We start from the raw sequence: 27810 nt of genomic DNA on the forward strand, positions 1-27810 counted from the left end.
GGTACGTCACAGCTCAGCAGGTCGGAAGTTGGATTGGCTTGAACTTTGACTCCGTCAGCCTGCTGACAAGCGGCAATGCGCGCTCCCGTTACATGCGTCGGCTTAGCTTGGCTTTTGACGTGACTCATCTAAAACGCAACGCGTCTCATTGAAAATGCTTTTTAGACCGATTTTTGACGCATCCTGACGGAGTGTGAAAGGCCCATGACGCCTCTAAAAAAAAAAAACGCGTCTCACGCCTCTGACGCGTGAAAGGCCCATTAATCTGCAGTAATGAGCCTGAAATAGCGATGATCGAAATAATGAAGATAAAATCTATATCAGATTCCTGATCGGGATGCAACGTCCGATTTCGATCAAGTCTGAAACCACGTGATCGGGCCCGATTTCCGATCACGTGATCGGATCGGGACATCCCTAATTTTGACCTTTGAATATCTTTGTGCACCCTCAGTAAGCCTCATTGATCTTATGGTTTGGACAATATATCTTCCCCTAAAAAAAAAAAAAAACTTTAGTGGCCTACTGAAACATGATATATCACCCCCTTCTATAAACCATTCCACAGTTACAGACTATGGCTCTTAAGTGAACTGTGTTGTTTCAGTTTCACTCGGGGGCAGATGTATGTCAAACCATTATTTCTTTAGGGCTGCTTCTGATTATCTCAGGGTATTTGCAGAGGATCGTTCATCTCCGGTACAGAACTCTTTTGATTTTTATGATTTGCATATTGATGTGGCATAGTTATACACCAGTTGTTCCTACTACAGCTTCAGATCTATGAGGATAAAGAACCTAATGTGCATCTTTTGATGATTATATTGGAGAACCTGGAGGAAAGCCACACAGATCTGAAAACGGGCTAAATCCACATGGACAGGTATTGAACCCAGTACCCTGTTGCTGTGGGGGTTGGGGCGGAGGAGGAACTCCGAATGTTGACAGAGCAATGCATTTTGGGTTGTTTTATTTTTCCATATATGTGACAGGGAGAATTAAGCAAACTGTTCTGTTCTTACAGATGCAGCACCTGCAAAGACCTTTTGTTTATAGTCCTGTTGTAATTAATTTCTTAGTTATGTTACCAACTGTTAAGAAATAACATAATTTTTTAAAACCTTTCTTAGGTGTAGATATTATTTATTTCATTGGGCAGGTTGTAAATGAGTTTAATGGGCATTTTTTTCTTCAACATTATGAACCTATTAAAGGATCAGCTGGTACACATGGATGACACTGAGCTAAAATGAACGACTGATGATTTGTGGGCTGTTGAATTAATAACTTTTGATACATGATTATTTGTTTTGAGTCTTTTAAATCTAAATTCTATGATTTCTTGATTCCTAAATGTGAGTACTTTGTACTTTAACTAGTTTCACTTATCTGACAGTCAAGAAAATATTTGGGTTGTGGACAGAACAAGAAATTTGACAGCACCATCGTCATGAAACCAAAACATTGAGTTTAACAATGAGATCTTAAATTCTGTTGTATAAATTCATGTGATTAAAGTGAGCATATTGACCACCTGTGTTAGGACATGTAACCCATCAGCATGACTGTTTAGGAACCTCTATGTGGTGCTTCTATTTCAGATGGGGTTTGCTGAGAGATTTGGTATGTTTTTTTTTCCTTGCAAAACCAGAAAATTGACAAATGTTTAGTAATTGTGCTTTATTAACCCGTGTTGACCCCTTCTATTGTCATGGACTCAGCACTTGCTGACCTATTCATGCTAAAGAAACAGTTTTTAGTACTCTGTTTATGCCAGTGTTACACTGGTGCCATTTTCTCATGTATAGTCATTTTTCCTGTTTCCTCCCGCTAGGTAAGGGTCGTTATGGCGAAGTGTGGAGAGGTCAGTGGCAGGGAGAGAATGTTGCTGTCAAAATCTTCTCCTCTAGAGATGAGAAGTCATGGTTTAGAGAGACGGAGATCTACAACACAGTACTGCTGCGGCACGAGAACATCCTGGGTATGGAGCATATTTTACATCACTCAGGATACTGTCAACATCACAGTTTATGTAATTGAGTTACAAATATATGATATACCATATTTTCTAGACTATAAGTTGCACTTTTTTTTTTTTTTTACTAGTTTGGCCTGATTTTTTTTTTTTTCTTCTTCTTCTTTTGCACATTGATGCAGACTTAATTTGTCTGTTCGCCTTTATAGTTGTACTGGGCAGCAGCAGAGAGCACAGAAGACAGTTTTCAGCCTGGTGGCATAGCATGTTATGTCTGTGTCAATGTAAACCTTGAATTAATCCATTTTCTCTGATTTGTCACAGTTGAAGTTCCGTTGTGCAGCAGAGCCCTCATACTATTAAAGCCGGATTATACTACAGCAATGCTGCTCATCAGTGCTGTTTTTGACTGGCGTGTGCAGGCAGTATGCATTTTTAGTTCCACTTCGCCACTGAGGGCAGTAGGTCAGAAGTGGAAGCAGTTGTGACCTGGAAAAAATTTTGAGAGAAGACATTTGTGAAAACATCAGACAAGTTTATCCATGTCTGTTTCACCCACGTGCTGCCGATAAATGGGTCCTTTTGGTAGATTTGGATGGGGCTGATTGTCTGCCTGGTTGGTTGCCATCCAGGGCCCAAGACAGTCCTATGCAATATCGCATAGATGTGTGCCACCAGCTGCATGGTTAAATGATGTTGGATTGATGATAGATTAGATGCAGATGTGGTTGTCAGTGAGACAGTTTCTCATAGAAATGTACTAAATCAGAAGTAACTGTTACTTTTTTTCAACTGTTATACTGCAAAACTTAAATAAGTCATGCGCTACATAGTGCTGCTTGTAAGTCAACATACATTCATACTACATGGCTTTTCCAGATTAATTCTAATGTTGTGCCAAACTTGCGATTAATTTTACATTGTGCATATTTTTAATGCAAAGGAAAGTTTCATTGATTAAAATGTATTTATTGCAAGATGTATTGACTGTTTGCTTGTATGTTTTTCCAATTAGGCTTCATAGCGTCTGACATGACGTCGAGGAATTCAAGCACTCAGTTGTGGCTGATCACTCACTTTCATGAGATGGGCTCCCTGTATGACTACCTTCAGCTCAGTACCTTAGATGCGTCCAGCTGCCTCCGCATGGCGCTCTCCATTGCAAGTGGTCTGACACATCTCCATGTAGAAATTTTTGGCACTCAGGGCAAACCGGCCATCGCCCACCGAGACCTTAAGAGCAAAAACATCCTGGTCAAAAAGAACGGACAGTGCTGCATCGCGGACCTTGGTGAGAGCACGATGGCAGTTCACTCTTTGTAATGCAAAAAGTTGTACTTAATTGTCTGCTGTCTGTCTGGAGAGAGGATGTTCTCTTGTCTAATTTTGTTTATGTCAAGTCTTGTGTAAGTGATGCATTTGCAGTCGTGTTGCGCTCGTATCTTTCTCATCAGTCCACTTAGCTGCATTTGTTGATTATTTAGGATGAGCAACTGCTGAGCGGCGCTGCCTAGCCCTTAACCAAAAACACATTAGCAGGAACTCCACCTACTTCTTTTAATACAGCGCTGTTCTGTTTTCCCATGCTTAATTTAAAAAGAGGTTCAAGTACCAGATCTAATCTGGCAGCAGCCTGACGTGTTTACAGCCGTGATGGAATAAATTCTGCTCTGTATGACGCATTTTGTTGTTCTGAAAGTTTTTGTTTTTGTTCCAACAGAATTGTTTTCCAGAGTATATTATGTTTGGAAGAGTGTAGATCCAAAACCAGTGCTTCATCCTCACTGTACCTATTTGAGATAGGAAACTTAGCGCACTCTGTGTTTTGTGCTAGGTCTGGCCGTTATGCATTTTCAAGACACCAATGAATTAGATGTGGGGAACAACCCTAAAGTAGGAACAAAGCGATACATGGCCCCAGAAGTGCTCGATGACTCGATCCAGATGGACTGCTTTGAGTCCTTCAAAAGAGTTGATATCTGGGCTCTGGGGCTCGTGCTGTGGGAGATCGCCAGGAGGACGGTCAGCAACGGTCAGTGCACCTTTTTCAAGTTGGACTCTTTTTTCCCCACAGTTTTTCCACAAATCTTTTTTTTTTACTTCTTTCATCTTCCAGGGCATTTGTCAGTCTTCTGTGTCATGTTCTGTCTGTGTGCAACCTGTTATCTCAAAACTATAAGGACACACAAAGAGCATATGCTGTATTTTCAGAGCTATAACTTGTCCTTGAATATTAGTCTCATCTGTCCAAAAATTCATCATGAAGAGGAAAAAAACAATGTTACAAAGGTCTATACATTTATTTGTGAAATGTGGTGCTACTGCGTCATATAACAAGAAGCAAAATTAATTTAATCAGTGTATTATTTTTAATGCAAGCACAGCATAAGTGAGCAGAAACTAATGGGCCATCCATCCATTTTCTATACTGCTTCTCCAATTAAGGATCACGGGGGGCTGGAGCCCATCCCAGCAGTCATGGGGCGTGAGGCGGGGTAGACCCTGAACAGAACGCCAGTCTACAAGGCCAAATAATGGGCCAGTTAATGTTATTGTATAAGTCACAAAGAACTCGAGAGTAAATGGCTTCGTTTTACCACTGAAAAAAATAAAAATGTCTGTTCAGCCCTAAACAGGTACACGTTTACCTCACTAAATGTAATTAAACATTTTAAAACTCCTATACATTTTTAAAACCTAGTTAATCTTACCTTAGTGTAGCTGTTCTCATTGCTGTTCTGGCCGTCCCACATGGTCCAAACAAATGAAGTGCCAAGTGTATGAAGGTTATTCCCTCTTTCTATTGAAGAGTGTGATCTTTCCGTTTGAGACCATGATTTATTTATTTTACATGTTCTCCAAGAGACAGCATATCCTCATTCAGATCTTTTACAGCTGTTCGCATCCAGCTTAATCGTGTATTACTGCCACTTTCTACTCCAGATTAGGATTCACAGTACTGCCAAAACAAAGAAAGAAAAAACAATAATAAAGACTTATAGTCCAGAAAATAGGGTACATCTGCCAAGTATTAATAGCCAATCTTTATTACGTCTGCCAACCAGCAGAAGAGTACAGTCATAATTGAGTTTTCCCCCATCATATTGGTGCAAAAATATTGAAGCGATAATGGAGAAAATTTCAGATCCGGATCACCACCAAAATTGAACAAATTCTTCCCTGATGCATGGACCAGCTCCATTACAGTGTTGAAATCCATCAATACTTTCTGAAATATCTTGATTGCAGACAGGCGAGGCTATTATATTGTTTTTAGGATGTGAATTTTCAGATGGAACCATTTTTACCCGAGGCCAACATATGGCCATTGGGTATTGCGAAGACCTGGCGTCCGTCCATCCGTCCGTCTGTATACAGCATAAGTCCAGTTCTATTACTGCCACAGTCTTCAAATTCACAGGGAACATTCTTGGGACATAGACCTTGGACATGTTCAAAGATGGCTAACCTTGACCTATTGTAAGAGGTATTATAAGACGTTAAAATGTTGCATTCTGTACCTAATTTTATGGTATGATCTTGCAGCATTAGCATGGCAACGTCACTTCCTGGTGTTGCTAGCTGCTAACTTTGCTTCATTTTTGGTTAGAAATAACACCTTTCTCATATATTATGTAAAAGCTAGCGAGAAATAAACACTTCTAAAAGTGAAAACGCTATTTTTGTAACCTGATAATACCTCTGGAAGGATTTACAAACCATTTAGTGGACGTTAGCGTGGTGACGTCACATGCTGCTAGCTAGGTGGGAACTCCATTTCGTTTGTGTAAATATAACCTCTTTGTCATATATTATGTAAAAACTAGTGAGAAATAAAGACTTCTAAAACTGAAAATGCTGTTTTTGTAACCTAATAACACCTTTGAACTGATTAGTTAGGTTGTATGATTGATTGATAGAGGGGCTTTATTGAACATTTACAAATTGTAAGACAATGGGATCTTAATAATGAATTAAATGACTGAAAATTATAAAGAACACAATGCTCATTGGCTGAGGGTGTTTTAGCATTGTGTTATATTTTATTATTTTTGACAAAAGTCTTCCTCATATCAACACTGGGTTGGGTAAAGATGAGCAACATACTTTTTTGTTAATGAAATGTACCCATGTAACTACTGTTAGGTGAGCAGAGAAGCCAATAATTTATCGGACAAAAATCCTGCTTTTTGCTTTTAAATGACTTTGAATGAGAAAAAAAAAACTGCTCCCAACTTTTATTATATTGATTGGTTGCAAATGTCTAGAAAGTTCACACACATCCCCAGGTCCACTGTGTAGATTTTTCTTGTGTGTATAAATTATTAAATTTCATTTCACATTTAGCTTAATGTTTTGCGATTGAGCTGAATGCCCCACTCTCTGGTTCACCAAAAGGTATCGTAGAAGACTACAAGCCACCTTTCCATGATGTGGTCCCTACTGATCCCAGCTTTGAAGATATGAAGAAAGTTGTGTGTGTGGACCAGCAGAGGCCCAACATCCCAAACAGATGGTTCTCGGACCCAGTTAGTCATGTTAAATTTTCATAAAGTACTCCATTTCTGAAATGATGTTTGCATAGTTGTCATTAAAGCTAAATTGTTTGCATGGGTTTGGTTTTATGAATAGGAGAGGACATATTGTCTCTCATAGTCACCTTTTTACAACCTTTTTAGTTTCATTTCATGTTCTAATGTTGACACATTGCACTAATTTCTTTTTTTCCTTTCTAAATAATCTCCAGACTCTAACTTCCATGGCCAAACTCATGAAGGAGTGCTGGTACCAGAACCCATCAGCCAGATTAACAGCATTGCGCATTAAAAAGACTCTGACAAAGATAGATAACTCTCTGGACAAAATCAAAATGGACATTTAAGCCTGTGTTGAGAAGTGCAGACCTAAAAGGATTTTGAAGACGTCCGGAGGCTGTAAAGAAACCTCAGAAGAAAGAGACTTAACGGCTTAAGTGCCCTTATAGTGGCACAGAAATGTATTTATTTTGAAACACTTAGGACATATTTTGGCATCCAAAAATGCAGAGCTGAGACTGCATTTCTCAGACCGTCGGTGGTCTTGGAAAGTAGGATAGTATTCATTGTAACATAGGAGCTGGACTGCTAGCAACATTCTTCAAGGTAGAAACCATTACTTGGGCATTTGAGTAAGTTGGCATTTGTTAGTAGGACAGATCTCTTTTTCATGAATTTAGGTTGGAAAAACTTCTGAAAGCATTTCATTTAATAGTTTGCTTTCAGTGCACTACATTCGTTTTCATCACAGCGGATTCATTGGAATTCGATGTGCCAAAAGGACTTGCCAATTTTTTTTCCCACTTTTTAGGGATCAGAGCATGTTGTTTTACTTTCTCATGTGCAACTGTTTACACTGCTGCCCGAACAAGTTTCTTCAGTCTTGTCATGTTTTGTTGTATTAATGTTGTTTTTTAAAGCTATTGTCAAACTAAAGGTACCTGTTTTAATATCGCCATATATTTACACTGACGTATGTACCTGTTTTGTTTCTTCAGCTTTACAGATATAATTACTAGAACATCAAATAAAATATCTGCTAGATGTTGCTGAAATATATTTCTACATTGGCAGAAAGTCAGCCTGTCTTATTGTCTGCATTAAGTATCTGAAGTCGAACTTCAGAAATTTTAATTCCTTTAACTTTTTTTATTAGTGATTTCTATGAATTAAAAACAAGAGATGTATTTTAATTGTCTCATTTGTCTTGATGTGCAATCTCAAATCAGAAAAAGTTGGGATGGTGTGGAAAATAAATAAATAAATAAAAACATGCTAATGCAGCAATTCTTACATTTATTCTGTTTCATTCGCGTCAGAATTGTCCACACATTCTCTATTGGGGAGATGTCAGGACTGCAGCGAGCTTTCTCTTCTTCCACAGCTACACCTTTATAATGTGTGCAGAATATGGTTTTGCATTCTTATTGAAAAATCCATGGACATCCCTTTGACATCTACATGTGTCAAGTTAGTGTAGTAGATGTAACCTGTAGTTATTATTTTTCAGTACGTATTTTTACTTTATAAATATTGCTTATTTACAATTGTACATATGGAACCTAAAAGTGTCCTTTTATTTAAAAAAGAAAAAAAAACTTGTTTCCTAGGGGGGAGTGTGTATCGTGCAGTGACTCAAGGGATTGTTTAGGGTGCAAAGGACACACCTGTTGTATATGTTTTTGGAGGAAAAGTTGTCACTGACAGAGTAAACTGATTAGTAACTGATTGATGCGTCGGTCTCTGGCAGATTTAGAGCTCTGATAGTCTGATAACATCACATTTCCACTGGCAACACAGCTGTATTCAGCAGAAAGACTTTACCAGTTTAACATATGTGTGCTGGTGGGATCCGGATTTGAGCAGGATTCTCTGATGCCTAAATGCAAATGTGGCTAGAATCTTGTTAGCTCGGGAATACTTCCTCGCTATGTTCGTGCGCTGACTGTGTCCTCTCCACTGTGCCAGTGTTCAGTGCGACTACAACGGTGACGACACCAAACAACCTCCTTGCTCTGTGGCGCCTTCTTGCCAAGACTAGTGGTAGATAACTAGTGTGCACCTGCTGAATTGGGACAGCCATCGAGTACAATGACTAGTGCAAACTGGCCTACGTGAACTCTTCAGATCATGATATCAGTCAGCCAGTTCCCCACAAGTTTAACTTTTCTGTGCATGCTTTCTGCACATGGAGGACTTTTTAAAATGGGGAAGTACCCAAAAAAAAATTCCCATGAAGGGATGAGGAAACCAATTATTTAGACTTTTAACAGTTTGAAAAAAAAAAATCTTTCACAGGTTTGATGGCCTGAATCATACAAATAAATCCTTACAAAACATTTTTAATAATCCAATGATTTTAACTCACGGGTGCTGCAACCTAAGACCTTATAAAGACATCAGTTTTGCAAAATAGGTAGTGGAGGTAAACCTGTTTTCTACAGCTCTTTGCAGTATGTACACTGCATCTCATATACAATCGAAGAAAACTACAGTTTGTGAATGCAGTCTTTGAGATTAAGTTCTTCCTTGAGTCACGCTCAAAAGTTTGCAGTTGCTGTAAAGAACTTGTAGTCCTGTGTTCTGGTAAGTTCAGTTGGAACTGGATGTAAATGGGGAAACTTACTCCGTTTATTTTGGCTGATCTGAAAACTGCATGTCCACAGAAAATGGCTTGAAATGTTTTCCCCAGTGCTTTCATTACTGGGTGATTCTTAGACTACGGGCACTTATTATGTCCTTTGATCATATTGTATGAAAAACAGAAAAAAGGGGAAAATTCACACTTTTATAGTTATCTTTATAATGAAAGTGTTTTAAGAAATTTGTTCTAGTAGTCTATGATGACTTTTCACCTTTTTTCAGCATCATTATATGCAAATATTGCCGTTTTGTGCTTGTCCCACACCCAGACTTTTGATCTTCAATGATAAAAATGAATGGTAAAAAAACGTTTTTTCTAATGTTTTAAAATATCTCTGAATAAAATATCAGTAAAATAATCAAAACATAATTGGGGTATTCAATGTCATACAACTGTTGTGATTTTTTTAAACAAAATGTAGTTGTCCCACACTGTTGCCGTAATTTCCGCCACAACACTGTAATGTCCCTTTAAACAGTTTGTATGAAAGATTGTTTGGGTAGTTTCTATGGAGATAAACAGTGACATCAGAGCACATGTATATAGCGCCAAATCACAACAAACAGTTGCCCCAAGGCGCTTTATATTGTAAGGCAATGGTGTGGTGGAAATTACATTTACAAGGCCAATAGTGCCCGTAGTTAAAGAATCACCCACAAACAACATGGGAAGGTTGTTAAAGGCAAACATACTGGTAGACCAAGGAAGACATCAAAGCGTCAAGACAGAAAACTTAAAGCAAAATGTCTCAAAAATCGAAAATGCACAACAAAACAAATGAGGAACGAATGGGAGGAAACTGGAGTCAACGTCTGTGACCGAACTGTAAGAAACCGCCTAAAGGAAATGGGATTCACATACAGAAAAGCTAAACGAAAGCCATCATTAACACCTAAACAGAAAAAAACAAGGTTACAATGGGCTAAGGAAAAGCAATCGTGGACTGTGGATGACTGGATGAAAGTCATATTCAGTGATGAATCTCGAATCTGCAGTGGGCAAGGTGATGATGCTGGAACTTTTGTTTGGTGCTGTTCCAATGAGATTTATAAAGACTGCCTGAAGAGAACATGTAAATTTCCACAGTCATTGATGATATGGGGCTGCATGTCAGGTAAAGGCACTGGGGAGATGGCTGTCATTACATCATCAATAAATGCACAAGTTTACGTTGATGTTTTGGACACTTTTCTTATCCCATCAATTGAAAGGATGTTTGGGGATGATATCGTTTTTCAAGATGATAATGCATCTTGCCATAGAGCAAAAACTGTGAAAACATTCATTGCAAAAAGACACATAGGGTCAACGTCATGGCCTGCAGATAGTCCCGATCTTAATCCAATTGAAAATCTTTGGTGTAAGTTGAAGAAAATGGTCCATGACAAGGCTCCAACCTGCAAAGCTGATCTGGCAACAGCAATCAGAGAAAGTTGGAGCCAGATTGATGAAGAGTACTGTTTGTCACTCATTAAGCCCATGCCTCAGAGACTGCAAGCTGTTATAAAAGCCAGAGGTGGTGCAACAAAATACTAGTGATGTGTTGGAGCGTTCTGTTTTTCATGATTCCATAATTTTTTCCTCAGAATTGAGTGATTCCATATTTTTTTTCCCTCTGCTTGGTCTAAAGTAACAGTTACTGACTGCCACAATTTTGTTTCCTGATTTCTTATAATGTTTCTTAAAGCCAGAAAGTTTCCATTTGAAATGACTTTAGTTTTGTGTCATGTCTGTGATCTGCTTTTTTTCTACAAAATTAAACAACTGAATGAACATCCTCCGAGGCCGATGATTCCATCATTTTTGCCAGGGGTTGTAGGCCCAACACCATAGTAGGAGAAACATGCCCATATCATGATGCTTGCACCACCATCCTTCACTGTCTTCACTGTGAACTGTGGCTTGAATTCAAAGTTTGGGGGTCGTCTCACAACCTGTCTGCGGCTCTTGGACCCAAAAAGAACAATTTTATTCTCATCAGTCCACAAAATATTCCTCCATTTCTCTTTAGGCCAGTTGATGTGTTCTTTGGCAAATTGTAACCTCTTCTGCACGTCTTTTATTTAACAGAGGGACTTTGCGGGGGATTCTTGCAAATAAATTAGCTTCACACAGACATCTTCTAACTGGCACAGCACTTACAGGTAACTCCAGACTGTCTTTGATCATCCTGGAGCTGATCAATGGGTGAGCCTTTGCCATTCTGGTTATTCCTCTATCCATTTTTATGGTTGTTTTCTGTTTTCTTCCATGCGTCTCTGTTTTTTGTTTTTTTTTTGGTCCATTTTAAAGCATTGGAGATCATTGTAGATGAACAGCCTATAATTTTTTGCACCTGCGTATGTTTTCCCCTCTCCAATCAACTTTTTAATCAAACTACGCTGTTCTTCTGAACAATGTCTTGAACGTCCCATTTTCCTCAGGCTTTCAAGGAGAAAAGGATGTTCAACAGGTGCTGGCTTCATCCTTAAATAGGGGACACCTGATTCACACCTGTTTGTTCCACAAAACTGACAAACAAAGTGTGAAGCAACCTGATACTTCCTGTCTTACTATATGGCTGTAGAAGAATTGGTGACCTAGGGCAACATCTGGATGTGATTGGTACCAGGTCTCTTTGGAAGATCTTTGGGTACTATTTAAATGAGTTTGTATCAAGCAAATGCTTACTCAGTGAGATACAGATGAAGCATACTACCACTGTGCCAATAATTGTGACAGGACTGTAATAAAGTTTCAGCCTGAGATATGATGAGAGTAACTTTCTAGATTAATTCAGCTGAATACCATGTGGCCTGCTTTACTGCTTTGGGCCCATCATTCAGAACTAGGATTGGGATGACTAGTTGTAATAGTTGACTACAACAAGGTAGTCAGTAGTGTTGGAATCCAAATTTTCCTACACTTGTGCGGTGTTGAACTGTATTATGTGCAGCAAATCAAATCCCTGAGCCGGGTGCTACACCCAGACAAAGGGAGAAGCAGAAACACACTTAAGTTCATGTGGTGGAGTCTAGTTGTGGAGCAGTGAGTGACCCCTGATTCAGAGAAGTTGAAAAGAAACCTGTTTATACCTTGCCTAGACAGGATGGTTGCTGAGATGGATGTGTTTTTCATCTCTTAGTGGCCAAATTCTGAGGTATTCAGGCCTGGAACCCTGAATCAGACAGCTTTGTCTGTGAGGAGCACCTCAGTGGTCTGGCAGATGATTACAATGTTGGTCTGAAATCAGAGGAGGTTAGTGGCCAAAAGCTATCTAGCCTCCAAAAAAGAAAGCCTTGCAATGAAGGATATGCAGTGTGTTTTCAACTTGCTGGATACATCATGTTCCCAACACTATCAGGTCATTCAGATCGCATTAACAATCCCAGTCAATAGCTGTAGTTGTGAAAGGTCATTCAGTGTGTTGAGACGACTCCACACTTGGCTGAGGTGCACAATGGGACAAGACAGGCTTCACCATTTTGTGGTCTACAGTTGAGAAGGAAGAACTTTCAAAGCTGAGTCAGAGTCAGGTGATTGACTGCTTTGTGAAAATAAAAAATAGGTGGTACGCTTTAATGCTATCACTTGAACTATAACCCTGAAAACTAGGTAATAACCATTACTTTGGAAAGTCTGTGAAGAGAGTTCTGACTTGCCATTATTTGTTATGACTTCTGCTGCCATGTTGAAAATGTTCATGTTTGTTAAAATAAATATGTTCCTACACTCATTAAATACCTCAAGTAGTAGTTTTGGTAAGAATGTGGCAGTGGGGCTGGGCTGTGTGTGTGTGTGTGTGTGGGGGGGGGGGGGGGGGGGGGGGGCTGTGCCCCAGTAGAGCTTTATGCCTGGCAACGCCCCTGTCTCAAACGTTGCTTCCATGTGGTTGACCATGTTTTCAACATTTGGGGGGGGAAGTGTAGTGATGACATTTACAACTGTTGTCAGTCAAGTGCCTCAAAGTATATATATATATATATATATATATATATATATATATATATATATATACATATTGAGCTGGTTTTCTAAATGTATTAAAATATGCAGATGATTCTTCTTAGTGTGGTAAAAGCCTGAATTCTTAAGGCTTTTTACTTTAAAATGTAAAGTATCCTGATAAAATCTCCAAGAATATTAAGACATTAAAAGAAAGATTTTTTTGTTGTTGTTGTCTCGCAGTCTGCTTATGATGTTGATGTGCGGCGCATTTTATCTTTATCAGAGAGCTGCAGTGATAATCCTCTTAAACTCCAGCCAGCGGGGGCGGGGCGAAGCCCTCGGTGCGTTTTGCACTTTCCTCCCGGTTATTTACTTTGTCGAAGGCGGTGTGCTCGAAGGACTTTACCGCGAACAGTAATGCGGTGTTTGTGCGTAGAGTAGCCGCGCGGACCCGCACAGCGAGCAGATGCGGCTGTTGCCATGACGTGTCCCGGGAAGCGGAGGCTTCAGGCGGCGTTGGTCTTCCTGTCTGTGGCTCAGTTGACCGCAGGTAAGACTGCTGACGGCAACAACCCCCCACTAATACTTTCCCGTTTATAATATTGGCGTGTACTTTAGCAATTAAGCGTTCGAATTTATCCTGCTGTTTTTTTGTTTGTTTATTTGAAGACTAGTTGTAGGCAAACTGCCACCAACAACGTGTGTTGCCAGGTCAGGTTTCACCTGAAGGGGCGGGAAAGATTTTAGTGGAATCTGTTCACTAAATTAACAGACTTTGCACCGCACAGCAGTTGTTGCTTTTTCATGTTTTGCATAACCGTGTTTTAAACCAAACTTTCACCAATGTTTGTTGAAGTTTCAGGGTTTACATCAGACGTTTTAGTTGAAAGGAACTGGAGTTCTCATGTTTTACAACTCCATCAAATCAAACCCCAAAGGAAAGCAGACCCAGATTTGTATTTTATTTAAACTCAGCAACCCGAGCTGATTTTAAAGACACTCTTGCTCTGGAGGGGAAAACTGGACTAACTACCACTTCAGGTCTCAACAGTTGCATTACTTACTATAAATGTGTCTATACTTTACTTGCATATGACTCTATATGACTTATGTTGTAATTTAGTAAATAAATTAAATGGAACTGCTTTACTTTAGACTAAACGAGACAGTTGGTTCAGCAGTGAAGCATCTTGGAAACGCACCACGTCCACTGGCTTGACTAAATGTCTACATACCTACAACCAATCTCAATGATTGAGAATCTCCATTGTCAGCTTGGCGTTGTCGGCCTTATTTTGGAAGGAATGGATACATACGAGCTCTGTTAGAAAAGTATCCAACCTTATTATTTTTTTTTCAAAAACCATATGGATTTGAATCACGTGTGATTGCATCAGCCAAGCTTGAACTCTCGTGCGCATGCGTGAGTTTTTTCATGCCTGTCAGTTGCTTCATTCGCCTGTGAGCAGGTTTTGAGTGAGGTGTGGTCCACCCCCTCGTTTATTTTTTATTCCGAATAAATGTCTGAATGATTTGGATCTTTGCTGCATCAATTTTTTTCCAGAAACTGCAAGAGACCTCCAGGTGGACACCGTTCGAAAAATTAATATGGCTTTCAGGGGCTATTTTATAGGGATTAAACAGATTACGGGGTGTTACTGCCCCTTTAAGGACAGCCCACAACTGCTGAGAGCGCAGCGCACTCCCAGCGCCGATGGACAGGCTGACACCCTGCACAAACAACTAGATCATTTCCAACGTGAAAGCTTTGTTGATCCGGGACCTCGTCTGACTTTCACAAAAAGGCAGAAGATGTGGACATCAGCACTTTTTTCGGCACATTCCACCGTTACAGGAGTTTTTTTTTTTCATGGAAAAAGAAGCCGAGGGACGCGCCACGGAGCCGTTCATTACGCGGGACAAAACCACCTCGGTGTTGGTCTCACAGGACGGCTTAAAGGTGGATTTCAGACGGATTCCGGTTGCTTTCCAGTCGTGTGAATATCCGATTGTGATTGTGCATGAGCTGAACATGCCAGAACATGTCCTGTGAGGCTTCATCACGGCGTTTGTTTTCGCCATGCAGCTCCGCCGCGACGCGCGGAATTCCTCCGCCTTTGTTCCTCTTTCCATGACAGAAACTCCTGTAACAATGAAATGTGCCGTTCATTTCTAAACTGGACGCTGTCTTGATCCGGTATGTCCTCTGACTAGCACAGGAATTGTGAAAAGACGTGGACATCAGCACTTTTTCCGGCACATTCCACCATTACAGGAGTTTTTTTTTCATGGAAAAAGAAGCCGAGGGACACGCCACCGTGCCGCTCTTGACACGGCACAAAACCACCTCGGTGTTGGTCTCTCAGGACGGCTTTCAGACGGATTCCGGTTGCTTTTCTGTCGTGTGAATATCCCAGAAATTGAGCTTGAGCTGGACAAGCCCCAACATGTGCTGTGAGGCTTCATCACGGCGTTTCTTTGCGCCAAGCGGCTGCACCACGACGCGCAGAACTCCTCCTCCTCCTCCGGTGGTGTGTCCCTCGGCTTCTTTTTCCATGAAAAAAAAACTCCTGTAATGGTGGAATGTGCCGGAAAAAGTGCTGATGTCTACGTCTTTTCACAATTCCTGTGCTAGTCAGAGGACATACCGGATCAAGACAGCGTCCAGTTTAGAAATGAATGGCACATTTCACTGTTACAGGACTTTCTGTCATGGAAAGAGGAACAAAGGCGGAGGAATTCCGTGCGTCGCAGCGGAGCTGCATGGCGAAAAGAAACGCTGTGATGAAGCCTCACAGGACATGTTCTGGCATGTTCAGCTCATGCACAATCACAATCGGATATTCACACGACTGGAAAGCAACCGGAATCCATCTGAAATCCACCTTTAAGCCGTCCTGTGAGACCAACACCGAGGTGGTTTTGTCCCGCGTAATGAACAGCTCCGTGGCGCATCCCTCGGCTTCTTTTTCCATGAAAAAAAAAACTCTTGTAACGGTGGAATGTGCCTGAAAAAGTGCCGACGTCCACATCTTCTGCCTTTTTGTGAAAGTCAGACGAGGTCACGGATCAACAAAGCTTTCACGTTGGAAATGATCTGGTTGTTTGTGCGGGGTGTCAGCCTGTCCATCGGCGCTGGGAGTGCGCTGCGCTCTCAGCAGTTGTGGGGCGTCCTTAAAGGGGCAGTAACACCCCGTAATCTGTTTAATCCCCATAAAATTGTCCCTGAAAGCCATATTAATTTTTCGAACGGTGTCCACCTGGAGGTCTCTTACAGTTTCTGGAAAAAAGTTGATGCAGCAAAGATCCAAATTGTTCAGACATTTATTCACAATAAAAAAATAGACGAGAGGGGTGGACCACACCTCACTCAAAGCCTGCTCACAGGCGAATGAAGCAACCGACAGGTATGAAAAAACTCACGCATGCGCACGAGGGTTCAAGCTTGGCTGACGCAATCACACGTGATTCAAATCCATATTGTTTTTGAAAAAAAAAAATAAGATCGGATACTTCCTTGTATACATAGTAGGGGTACAACATTAAATGCTGAAACCAAAAAACACAATTTTTGCATGTATTATTAATAGTGAGATCTGCAGCACTGACAAGATTTAGATTATCATTTTCAGATGTTTGTTTTTAATATGGTCATATATTAAAAACAAATCGGCTCATGACCGAAAGAACGAGATCGCAAGTACAAGCGGCCGAGATGAGTTTCCTCCGCAGGGTGGCTGGGCGTTCCCTTAGAGATAGGGTGAGTTGCTCGGTCACTCGGGAGGAGCTCGGAGTCGACCTCCACGTCAAAAGGAGCCAGCTGAGGGGGCTCGGGCATCTTTTCCGGATGCCTCCTGGACGCCTCACTGGAGAGGTGTTCCAGGCACGTCCCATTGAGAGGAGGCCCCGGGGAAGACCCAGGACATGCTGAAGGGACTGCATCTCTCGGCTGGCTTGGGAACGCCTCGGGGTTCCCCTGGAGGAGCTGGGGAAGGTGTGCGTGGATCGGAAGGTCTGGGCGGCTTTGCTTGAACTGCTGGCCCCGCGACCCGACTCTGGATAAAGCGGAAGAAAATGGATGGATGGATGTTTTTAATATGATTATGTCGTGAAAATCTCAAGAACAATGTTCATAATGTGGAAACTGTAGATCCTCAAGTTCATTGTTAAATGTCACATATTTAATCTTTTTAGCTTTGTCAGTCTTTAGGTTTATAAATGCACTGCATTTATATAGCGCTTTTCCATCTGCATCAGAAGCTCAAAGCGCTTTACAAATAATGCCTCACATTCAACCCAATGTGAGGGTGCTGCCATGCAAGGTACTCACTGCACACCAGGAGCAACTAGGGGATTTTATGTAACAACTGAGTAGATCCTTGTCATTTCATTGGTGCTTTGTATGTCACATCACATGGATTATTTGTGTTTTATTGCATTTAGAGTGCAAATTTGGTTCCATACGTTTGGTACCATTGCACTCTATACACACACACACACACACACACACACACACACTGCGCTTTCTGGAAGCTGTTAACAGGAAGTTAGAATGAAAAGCTGGACTAATTTCTGACGTGATTTTTTTTTCGCTGCACTGAGGATATACACAGTCTTTTTAAAAATGTTTGTTTTTTTGTAGTACATGCACGCACAAGCGCTGACCCAGTTATGTGAGTGCGCACGCAGGGCAACGACACAGGTGAGATGATGATTTGATTGAACTAACTGACGCTGCTAATTCTTGTAACACACACATACACACAAGATCCACTCCGCTGTAAGCTGTCTGGATGCATGAAGAGCTGTTCAGAAGAAAAGCTGATATCATTTTTGGCTGGACTGAGGAACTACATAAAGTCTTTTTTTTATGGAAGTCTGAAGTCAGTGCACAGCATCACTGGACTACACAACACAATTTTGACTTTAGCAGCAGTGGAACACCAAAATGTAAGTCCCTTTTCTGTTGTTTAGAAATTAATAAAATATCAAATGACAATCTATTTTAGCCGTTATATAAAGCAAATAATGAATGTTTTTACATTCTTTTCAATGGAACGAATATTTAATTTGGTGAGAGCTCGAAGGGCTCTCAAGTCCAATGCTTTAACCATTAGACCATCACCACCCCACTTCAATACCTAAATATAAGAGGAGTCCTGACAGGAATGTACAGTGATTTGAAACCGTCACTCTTACCAAACCACTCTTGCACCCTTGATAGATAGGTACATATGTATGTGTATTTGGGTGATTCTTTAACTACGGGCACTATTGGCCTTTTAAATGTAATTTCCACCACACCATTGCCTTTACAATATAAAGCACCTTGGGGCAACTGTTTGTTGTGATTTGGCACTATATACATGTGCTCTGATGTCACTGTTTATCTCCATAGAAACTACCCAAACAATCTTTCATACAAGGGTGATTCTTAGACTACGAGCACTTATGTCCTTTGATCATATTGTATGAAAAACAGAAAAAGGGGAAATTTCACACTTTTATAGTTATCTTTACAATGAAAGTGTGTTAAGAAATTTGTTCTAGTAGTCTATGATGACTTTTTCACCTTTTTTCAGCATCATTATATGCAAATATTGCCGTTTTGTGCTTGTCCCACACCCAGACTTTTGATCTTCATTGATAAAAATGAATGGTAAAGAAACGTTTTTTCTAATGTTTTAAAATATCTCTCAATAAAATATCAGTAAAATAATCAAAACATAATTGGGGTATTCAATGTCATACACCTGTTGTGATTTTTTTTAAACAAAATGTAGTTGTCCCACACTATTGCCGTAATTTCCACCACAACACTGTAATGTCCCTTTAAACAGTTTGTATGAAAGATTGTTTGGGTAGTTTCTATGGAGATAAACAGTGACATCAGAGCACATGGGTATAGCGCCAAATCACAACAAACAGTTGCCCCAAGGCGCTTTATATTGTAAGGCAATGGTGTGGTGGAAATTACATTTACAAGGCCAATAGTGCCCGTAGTTAAAGAATCACCCACATACACACACACACACAGAACAAAAATATCAAAGCAACACTTTTGTTTCTGCTCTTATTTTTTATGAACTGAAAACATTTTCTATATACACAAAACACCTATTTCTCTCAAATATTGTTCACAAATTTTCCTTAATCTGTTAGTGAGCACTTTTCCTTTGCTGAGATAATCCATTCCACCGCACAGGTGTGACTTGTCAAGATGTTGATTAGACAGCATGATTAATGTACATAAGCTAAATTAGATGTGACCAAATGTCAGGAGTATGTATTTAGTTCATGCACTTGAATCAAAGTTTTTTGTGGTGTTGTCAGGTTTTTTTTAATTTTATTTTTATTTATTTATTTTTTTACTTTTTGGTTTCTGAATTTTTCAGCTAATTTTCACACAGCATTGGTTATCTTTGCTATGCAGAGTTTGTCATTGCTTTTTGGCTCTTGGTTTCCGACTGATAACTGGAAGACAGACAGGCATAAAATTGGAACCCCCGTCCAATTTTGGTGATGTAGGTAAATCCATAACAGAAAAATGTGTGTGATTGAGGCATTTTTGATTGAGATATAATGCAAAATGTACACCAAATGGGCTTTTCAATATTAAATACAAATGGTCACAATATCTGCAATCTGGCTCAGACCCAGATCAGTCTCTCTCAGGTGATAGCGAGTCTGTGCCTCACTTTCAAATATGAGAGTGATTTAATGTAAAATATACATGAAACGGGGTTTTCAGTGTTAAATTTAAATGGCCACAAACTTTGTCAGTCGATAAAGGATGTTATATAAGGTCTCAGTGGATCCTTGTCATTTGATTGGTGGCTTGTATGTTACGTGACATGGATTATTCGTACCATTTGCCGTTGTGTTTCATTGACTGTGCAATTTTGGTACTATGTGAAATGTGCTATTGCACGCCCTGACCACTGTGCATGCTCATACCACCGGGGGCAGCATTTAGCTAAACATGGCAGTTTGTTTTACTGGCTGATGACAATTTGAACAAGCTAATTGGCAGTGCTAATTCTTCTAACACACACACACACACACAAGCAAATCCACCACGCTGTAAGCCGTCTGGAGGCATGAAGAGCTGTTAGGATGAAGAGGATAATGTTAGGATGAAAAGCTGGACATATTTCTGATGCGATTTTTCGCTGGAGTGAGGAAAGCAGACAGCAGTCTATACTGAATTTGGTGCGACAACTCTGAACAATTCTGGACTCCTTTTTAAAGTTCGTGTTGGACTGTTGATGTCAGCACCAGTGACGAACACCAAAATGCAAGTCACTTTTTTGTTTATAAATGAATAAAATATCAAATGATAAGGATCTATTTTTGCCATTACATAAAACAAATAATGAATGTTTTTTTCATTCAGTGGAACTAATATTCATTCATTCATCTTCTACCGCTTAGTCCAGTTTAGGGTCGCGGGGGCTGGAGCCTATCCCAGCAGTCATAGAGCGCGAGGCGGGGTACACCCAGGACAGGACGCTAGTCTGTCGCAGGGCCACAAACAGACAAACAAGCACAGACACACACACACCTACGGACAATTTAAACACTCCAATCCACCTAACCCACATGTCTTTGGATGTGGGAGGAAACCGGAGCACCCGGAGAAAACCCACGCACACATGGGGAGAACATGCAAACTCCACACAGAAAGGCCACTGGAATAGAACCCACGACCTCCTCGCTGTGTTTCAACAGTGCTAACCACTAAGCCACCGTGCTGCCCTGGAACTAATATTTCATTCTGTAAAAGATGGAACGTGCCATTGGTGGTAATTCTGTGATGGTAGGGGAAACCAGGGCACTGGGGATCATAAATGTTTTGTGGCAGCATAAACACATTATGCATAGGTTTAGGTCATTCTATTGTGGATTTAATACAGCAAGTTATTGTTTATAAGTTTGTATTATTTTTCTCCCCAAGTGTAATTTACAGGTGTTTAAAATTGATTTGAAAATTTCTGATTCACTGTGCCCCGGACACTAATTCACGGGGCACAGTGAATCAACTTAGAATATAATTACAAAACAGATGATTATAAAAATTTCTTCAAAATTATTAAATATATGCTGATGCATATGCGAGGTCTATTAGAAAAGTATCCGACCTTATTATTTTTTTCAAAAACCATATGGATTTGAATCACGTGTAATTACATCAGACATGCTTGAACCCTCGTGGGCATGCGAGAGTTTTTTCATGCCTGTCGGTTACGTCATTCGCCTGTGGGCAGTCTTTGAGTGAGGAGTCGTCCACCCTCTTGTTGATTTTTTTCATTGTTTAGGAATGGCTCAGACTGCTGCTTTGTTTGATAAAAATTTTTTCAAAACTGTAAGGCACAACTGAGTGGACACCATTCGATAAATTCAGCTGGTTTTCGGTAAAAATTTTAACGGCTGATGAGAGATTTTGGTCTGGTAGTGTCGCCGTAAGGATGGCCCACGGTGCCTGACGGCGATCTGCGCTTCGAGGCGGCAGCGTCTCGCCGTTTCAAGTTGAAAACTTCCACATTTCAGGCTCTGTTGACCCAGTAAGTTGTCAGAGAACAGAGAACTTTCAGAAGAAGTCGGCATGAGGAGTTTATTCGGACATTCCATTGTTAACGGACATTTTGTAATGAAAGAACGTGCGGGCAGAGTCGCATGTCGGGCCGGACCCGACCGCGGGGGTTCGCGACAGGAAAAACACCTCTGTTGGAATCCTTAACAGGCAAGTTGGAACATGCCCATGCTGTTAAACAATTTCTCAGTTACTCACTTGTTGAAAGCCATCAAAAGCCGCCTGAATTTTACAAATGGATTTCAACACGGAGGTGTTTTTCCTGTTGCGGCGCACACAGATTCACCGAGTTGTCATGGAAACGACTCGGCGAATTTGCGCGCACGTCTTTCATTACAAAATGTTCTTAAACAGTGGAATGTCCGCATAAAGTCCTCATGCCGGCCTCTTCTGAATCTTCTCTGTTCTCTCACGACGTCCTGGGTGAATTAAGCCTTAAATTAGGATGTTTTCAGGTCAAAACAGGCCGACGACGGCGCCTGGAAGTGCTGCGCGACGTCCCGCTCCGTGGGAAGTCCTTACAGCGACAGAAACACCCCATAATCTCTCATCAGCCGTTAAACTTTTCACCGAAAACCATCTTAATTTCTCGAATAGTGCCCACTCGGATATTCCTCACAGGTCCAGAAAAAATTTTGATAAAGCAACGCGCGCCGTCTTGAGCAGCGTGTGAAACAAAGGAATTCAGCCGAGAGGGCGGGATCACATCTCACTCAAGGCCTGCCCACAGGGAAATGATGTCACCGACACGCGTGAAAAAACTCACGCATGCGCACGAGGGTTCAAGCATGATTGGTGTAATCGCACGTCATTCAAATCCATACGAGGGCTGTCAATAAAGTAACGGTCCTTTTTATTTTTTTCAAAAACTATATGGATTTCATTCATATGTTTTTACGTCAGACATGCTTGAACCCTCGTGCGCATGCGTGAGTTTTTCCACGCCTGTCGGTGACGTCATGAACATGCCCAAACTATTTCAGTCTCAACTCTTTCATTGTCTCTCCAAAACATCCAACCTACGCAGTATCTCTTATATCCTCATTCTTCATCCTGTCCTTTCATCTTCAACTCTGCCACCTCCACCTGTGTGCCCTCCTTTTTTTTGGTGGTGAGGAGCAGGGCCACTGCCTCCAAGCCATATGATATAGCTGGTCTCACTATCGCTTTTAAATTTTTTTTTTTTTCCCACTTTTGCAGATACCCTTCTATCACAAATCACTAATGCCACTCTGCTCCACCTACTCCACCTCTCTGGGCTCCTCTCATCCTCCCAGTACAGGTCATATTAGCAGCTGAACATCATCGTCCATTAATCTGTCCACTACCACTGCAAACAAGAAATTGAAGAGAGCTGATTATAGCAATAATAACTTTATTTTTAAAGCACTTACATGGCAAAAAAATTGCAAAGAGCTGTTCAATTCAAACTTAAAAAGATTATAAAATTACAGCAAATATTTGTAAATGTAAAGGAAAAAACATTCATAGCATAAATGACATCTTGCTTAAATTAAAAGCAAAGACTAATTATAAACAGTAAAATGCAAGATTTAAGTTTGACATTATTTTTATTGAAGCAGGCTGTTCCATAAGGATGGATTATGATACGAAGAAGTTCAAAGCCCGCTGACCTCTTCTTAACCCGTTGAACACAAAGCCCACATTCTGAGATCGCAGTGGGTGGGTTGACACATGGCCTTATAAGATCCATGAGATGTGATGGTGCACAGCTATGCCTGTCAAAATCAGTTGTTCATTTAGATTAACTAACTATGCAACAATAACATAAAAAAAATCTCGATTAATCACACTTCCTGGTGCCCTTTGACTTGGTCATTATTCTGTCCATGGTAGTTTTTGAAACCTCAGTGCCAGACCAGAAATTTTTTTTAATAGCAACAGTGAAAAATAACATGAAGTATCTATTAATTTGTTAATCAAAAATGATATCAGCGTATTCATGCTCAGATCAGCTCTAGAGGTCATTGTATATGCAAGTCAAACACCTGTCAATTACATTTTTTATAGCGGTAACTTGCTTTAATAACTGTCACAGAAATATGCAAAATGTGTTGTTTTTTGTGTGTGTGAGAAGTAACGGAAATTAGCACTGAAACACTTGTTCATGCCTTAATTGTTAATTAAACATAGCCACGGGCCTCATAAATGGGTAAAAATGTTTGATTTTGTGATGTTTTTCATCCAGATTTTGACATTCAAGGAGCAGATTTTAAAATGAAAATGGTCTTGATGAAATACTACAATTATGAAATTAATAATATTGTGCAAAATAAATCACTTTTTTTTTATCTGCCTTTTATGTTTTAGCGTGATTGGAGCTGTTGAACATTAAACCTCAAACTCCCACAGTTCTGTGAGTGTTTTCGCAGACATTCTCCTGCTTCAATCATAATTTATCACTGGCACAGCTTGTTTGACACCTCTGTGACATATGTAACAGAAATACCCCTAAATGCTCTAATCTTACCTCGGATTATTAACGAGACCTCCCCCACCCCAAAAACAAAAATTGTCGAGCCAAGCAAGCATTGTAAGTTTGTCCATTTTTGCTGTGGATTTTTTTTTTTAAATTTTCTTTTAAATTATGATTAAAAATGAGCTCAACCTCTCAGCTAGGTGAGGACACTGTCACCGCACACTGTGCAGAACATCTCGTCTTTAGACATGTCATATTCCAGCCACTTAGAGGGTCATTCATTATTTTCATCATTTTCAAGGTAGGACACGATGTACTTCATGGGGGAGGGGGTCAGTCACAATGTACAGCTTTTTAAAAGTGGAAAAAAATTATGACTTGTTCAATCAGTCTCACTGAATGTGTCCAACTTGCATGCCCAATTTTTTACATTTTGAACATTTGCCGTAATGTTTTAAGCAGTGTCTGCTGGTGGTATTGGTGTAACACCTTCACTTGATCATGAAGGACTGCATTATGTTTCAATAAGTGTACCGAATAAATTGGCAACTGGGTGTATATTGTGTATAGCGCCCACCCTCAAACGTAGTCTTGTTTGAGGGTGGGCGCTAACAAGTTAAAATATGACGCAGTAATCCTACATCCGGGGACAGCCCTCATCTGTCCCCATCAAAAACATGGCACTTTCTCTGAGTTTTTGGGCAAATTACACAGCAAACAAAGTGAAAATGCAAAGAAAAAGTTGAATATGTGGCAGAAAGTGGACATTGTGTTGTGGTTTGTTTATGACCTGGAGCTCAAACATGTCAAGGCAGTTGTGTGGTTCATGATGTGGAGAATGCATTTGGAACCGTCTAAAAGGTAATTATTTGGAATGTTTATATTGTAATGGCTTGGTGAAACAGTTGCATGTTCATTCTTTCTTATGAGTATCTGTAAAAGTATGTTTACTGCATGATTTGAATTGTTTGCGCAATGTTCACATGAGATTTTGAACATTTCAAAATTTTCTTTGCGCACTTGCATGACAGAAGCACAGTTTACAACAGTTTACAACGGTTTGCGATGAGTTTACTCTCCTGCAGGGCAGAGTGCATGCAAGTGAGCGGATCAAAGTCGTGCAAGTGTCAGGGCACCTTTAGTCTATATAAGAGCATGCCAAATGTACTTGAACCACTGATATTTCAATTCAGTTTCAATTTATTTAGTTTCTATAGCTCGAAATAACAACAAAGCTGCCTCAAAGCTCTTCACAAAAGTTAAGGTCTAACCTTACCAACCCCCATAGCAAGCACACAGGTGACAGTGGTAAGGAAAAACTCCTTTGAGGAAGAAACCTCAAGCAGACCAGACTCAAAAGGGCGACCCAGTGCTTAGATCATTCTCCCAAAAAAGTTTACACAACACACAACAATTGATGAGAGTCCATGCTGGCGTCCAGTCCACCGTCAGGAGGGGGGAAATGCTTTAAAACCCACTGTTTGATGTAGCTGCAGAAGTTTGATGAAGTTGATCAGCTGCGGCTTCTTGTTTTGAATTCAGCCTGCAAGACTAGCTTTGATTCAAATCCTCAAATAATTCAGAGTGCTTAGCATGCAATCTTTGGTTTGAATTATGTGATATCCTACCTCGATATCTAACGTTATCAGTCAATAACTAGGTATTGTCACTTTGTTAATCCAAAGTGGGCTTCTTGTTTTGAATTCAGCCAGCAAAACAGTTGCTGTCAAAGCTTCAAAGTGCACTTTAAGTTTCCAAAGAGTGTTTTCATTTTCATTTTATTTTCATTTATTTATATAGTGCCAAATCACAACAAGGCTGCCTCAAGGTGTGTCACACAAGTAAGGTCTAACCTTACCAACCCCTAGATCAACAATGGTAAGGAAAAACTCCCTCTGAGGAAGAAACCTCAAGCAGACCAGACTCAAAGGGGTGACCCTCTGCTTGGGCCATGCTACAGACATAAATTACAAAACAATTCACAAAACGAACATACAGGAAATGTTGCCGGTGCACAGAATGGTTTCTGGAACAGATACCACACGCATCTCTGGATGGAGCTGCACCTCAAACAGAGAGAAAAGAAAAAAAAAGAAGCAGAATCAAGCATCAGAAAGACAACAAATACAGTGTAATTTGTCAGCATTAAGCAACAAGAAAAACAGAAGAAATACTAAGGTGATCGCCAGCCACTAGCCCTAAGCGTCAATAAAAGACCCAGAATTTAGATAAAATTGAGGCTGTGGCATGCTCCGTTTCCTAATAAAATGAATTAAGAGTAAAAAGCATAGTAACATACTATGTCAGTATGCTAGCCATATGAAAGGGAAAATAAGTGTGTCTTAAGTCTGGACTTGAAAGTCTCTACAGAATCTGACTGTTTTATTGACGCAGGGAGATCATTCCACAGAACAGGGGCACGATAAGAGAAAGCTCTGTGACTGGCAAACTTTTTATTCACCCTAAGGACACAAAATAATCCTGCACCTTGAGAACGCAAATCCCATGCCAGTACATAGGGTTTAATTAGGTCAGCTAAGTAGAGAGGTGCCAGTCCGTGAAGAATTTTATAGCTAGTAGCAGAACCTTAAAATCTGATCTCACTGGGACAGGAAGCCAGTGAGGGATGCCAAAATGGGTGTAATGTGGTCAAACTTTCTGCTTTGTGTCAAAACTCTGGCAGCAGCATGTTGAACTCCTAATGCTGAACTGTGGTAAACCAGAAAATAGAATATTGCAGTAGTCACACAGAAAGGACCAGGTGGGAAGCAATCCCTGGACCTTCTCGCTATTATACAAATAATGAATATTTATGAGTTCAATGGTATGAATATTTCATGAGGTGAAAGCTGGAACATGCCATTCAACGAGGTGAAGCCGAGTAGCTGTGGTTTTTGAAATGCTTTAACAGTCTTTTTGGTCTTCATAAATTTTGTGTAATTTAGCTGCTCTGAGTTAATGCATAATTTGGTTTACAATTACAAGGAAAATTCTTCCAGGTCCTACTACCATGTCATATTCTGTTATTTCAACATTATCATTGACAGTTCAAATGAAAGGTTGAATATGGGATCATTTAAATGTGCACTAATGTTGACATTTTTTTTTTCTTCCAGGAGATGCTGAAAATGTATCATTAGATAAAAAGTTAATTTGGTCTCGGTGGCCCGAGACCCCCAGCTCCTGTGGGGCTACACCCCCCAGACCCCCTGCAAATTTTCCTCGGATTTCACAATTTTCGTTTCACAGCCCTCTACCAAACATATGGAACCAAATTTGCACTCTAAATGGAACCAAATTGCACTCTAAATGCAATGCAAAACAAATGGGATGAATAATCCATGTCATGTGACATACAAAGCACCAGTCAAATGACAAGGATCCACTCAGCAATTATATAATAGGTGATAGTACTAACCACTAAGCCACCATGCTGCTCAGTGTCTTTTTTTTATTACCGTATATTTTACTACTGTAAAATATTGAAGGGTTCCTTAAAAGGTGCTTGAGTTTTGGTCTTTAAAAAGTGTATGTACCCTGTATTCCATAAGGCAAACATACTTAGGTGACTTGATCAGTGTTTCCCAATTCTGGTCCCCATAACACTGTATGATTTCCATTTGTCCCTGATCTACTGAGTCCAGATTAGCTCAACCAGGTGTGTTCAGTCAATCATGAACAATTTAACACACCAGA

General features: G+C 40.3%; 2 protein-coding genes across 2 annotated transcripts in view; both read left to right on the plus strand.

Moving 5' to 3' along the window:
• LOC117524251 (activin receptor type-1-like) overlaps positions 1-7697 on the plus strand; it is a 98584-nt gene extending 90887 nt beyond the window's left edge. Inside the window, 5 exon segments of the mRNA XM_034186021.1 lie at positions 1835-1981; positions 2991-3266; positions 3810-4007; positions 6374-6504; positions 6723-7697. Coding sequence (XP_034041912.1) covers positions 1835-1981; positions 2991-3266; positions 3810-4007; positions 6374-6504; positions 6723-6857 — 887 coding nt within the window. The 3' untranslated portion in view covers positions 6858-7697.
• A 5726-nt stretch (positions 7698-13423) lies between these two features.
• LOC117524883 (activin receptor type-1C) overlaps positions 13424-27810 on the plus strand; it is a 67890-nt gene continuing 53503 nt past the window's right edge. Inside the window, exon 1 of the mRNA XM_034186701.1 lies at positions 13424-13631. Within this exon, the coding sequence (XP_034042592.1) occupies positions 13562-13631 (70 nt within the window). The 5' untranslated portion in view covers positions 13424-13561. The remainder of the gene's footprint in view (positions 13632-27810) is intronic.

The sequence above is a fragment of the Thalassophryne amazonica genome, chromosome 14 (assembly GCF_902500255.1).
Source record: "Thalassophryne amazonica chromosome 14, fThaAma1.1, whole genome shotgun sequence".
NCBI classification, from domain to species: Eukaryota; Metazoa; Chordata; class Actinopteri; order Batrachoidiformes; family Batrachoididae; genus Thalassophryne; species Thalassophryne amazonica.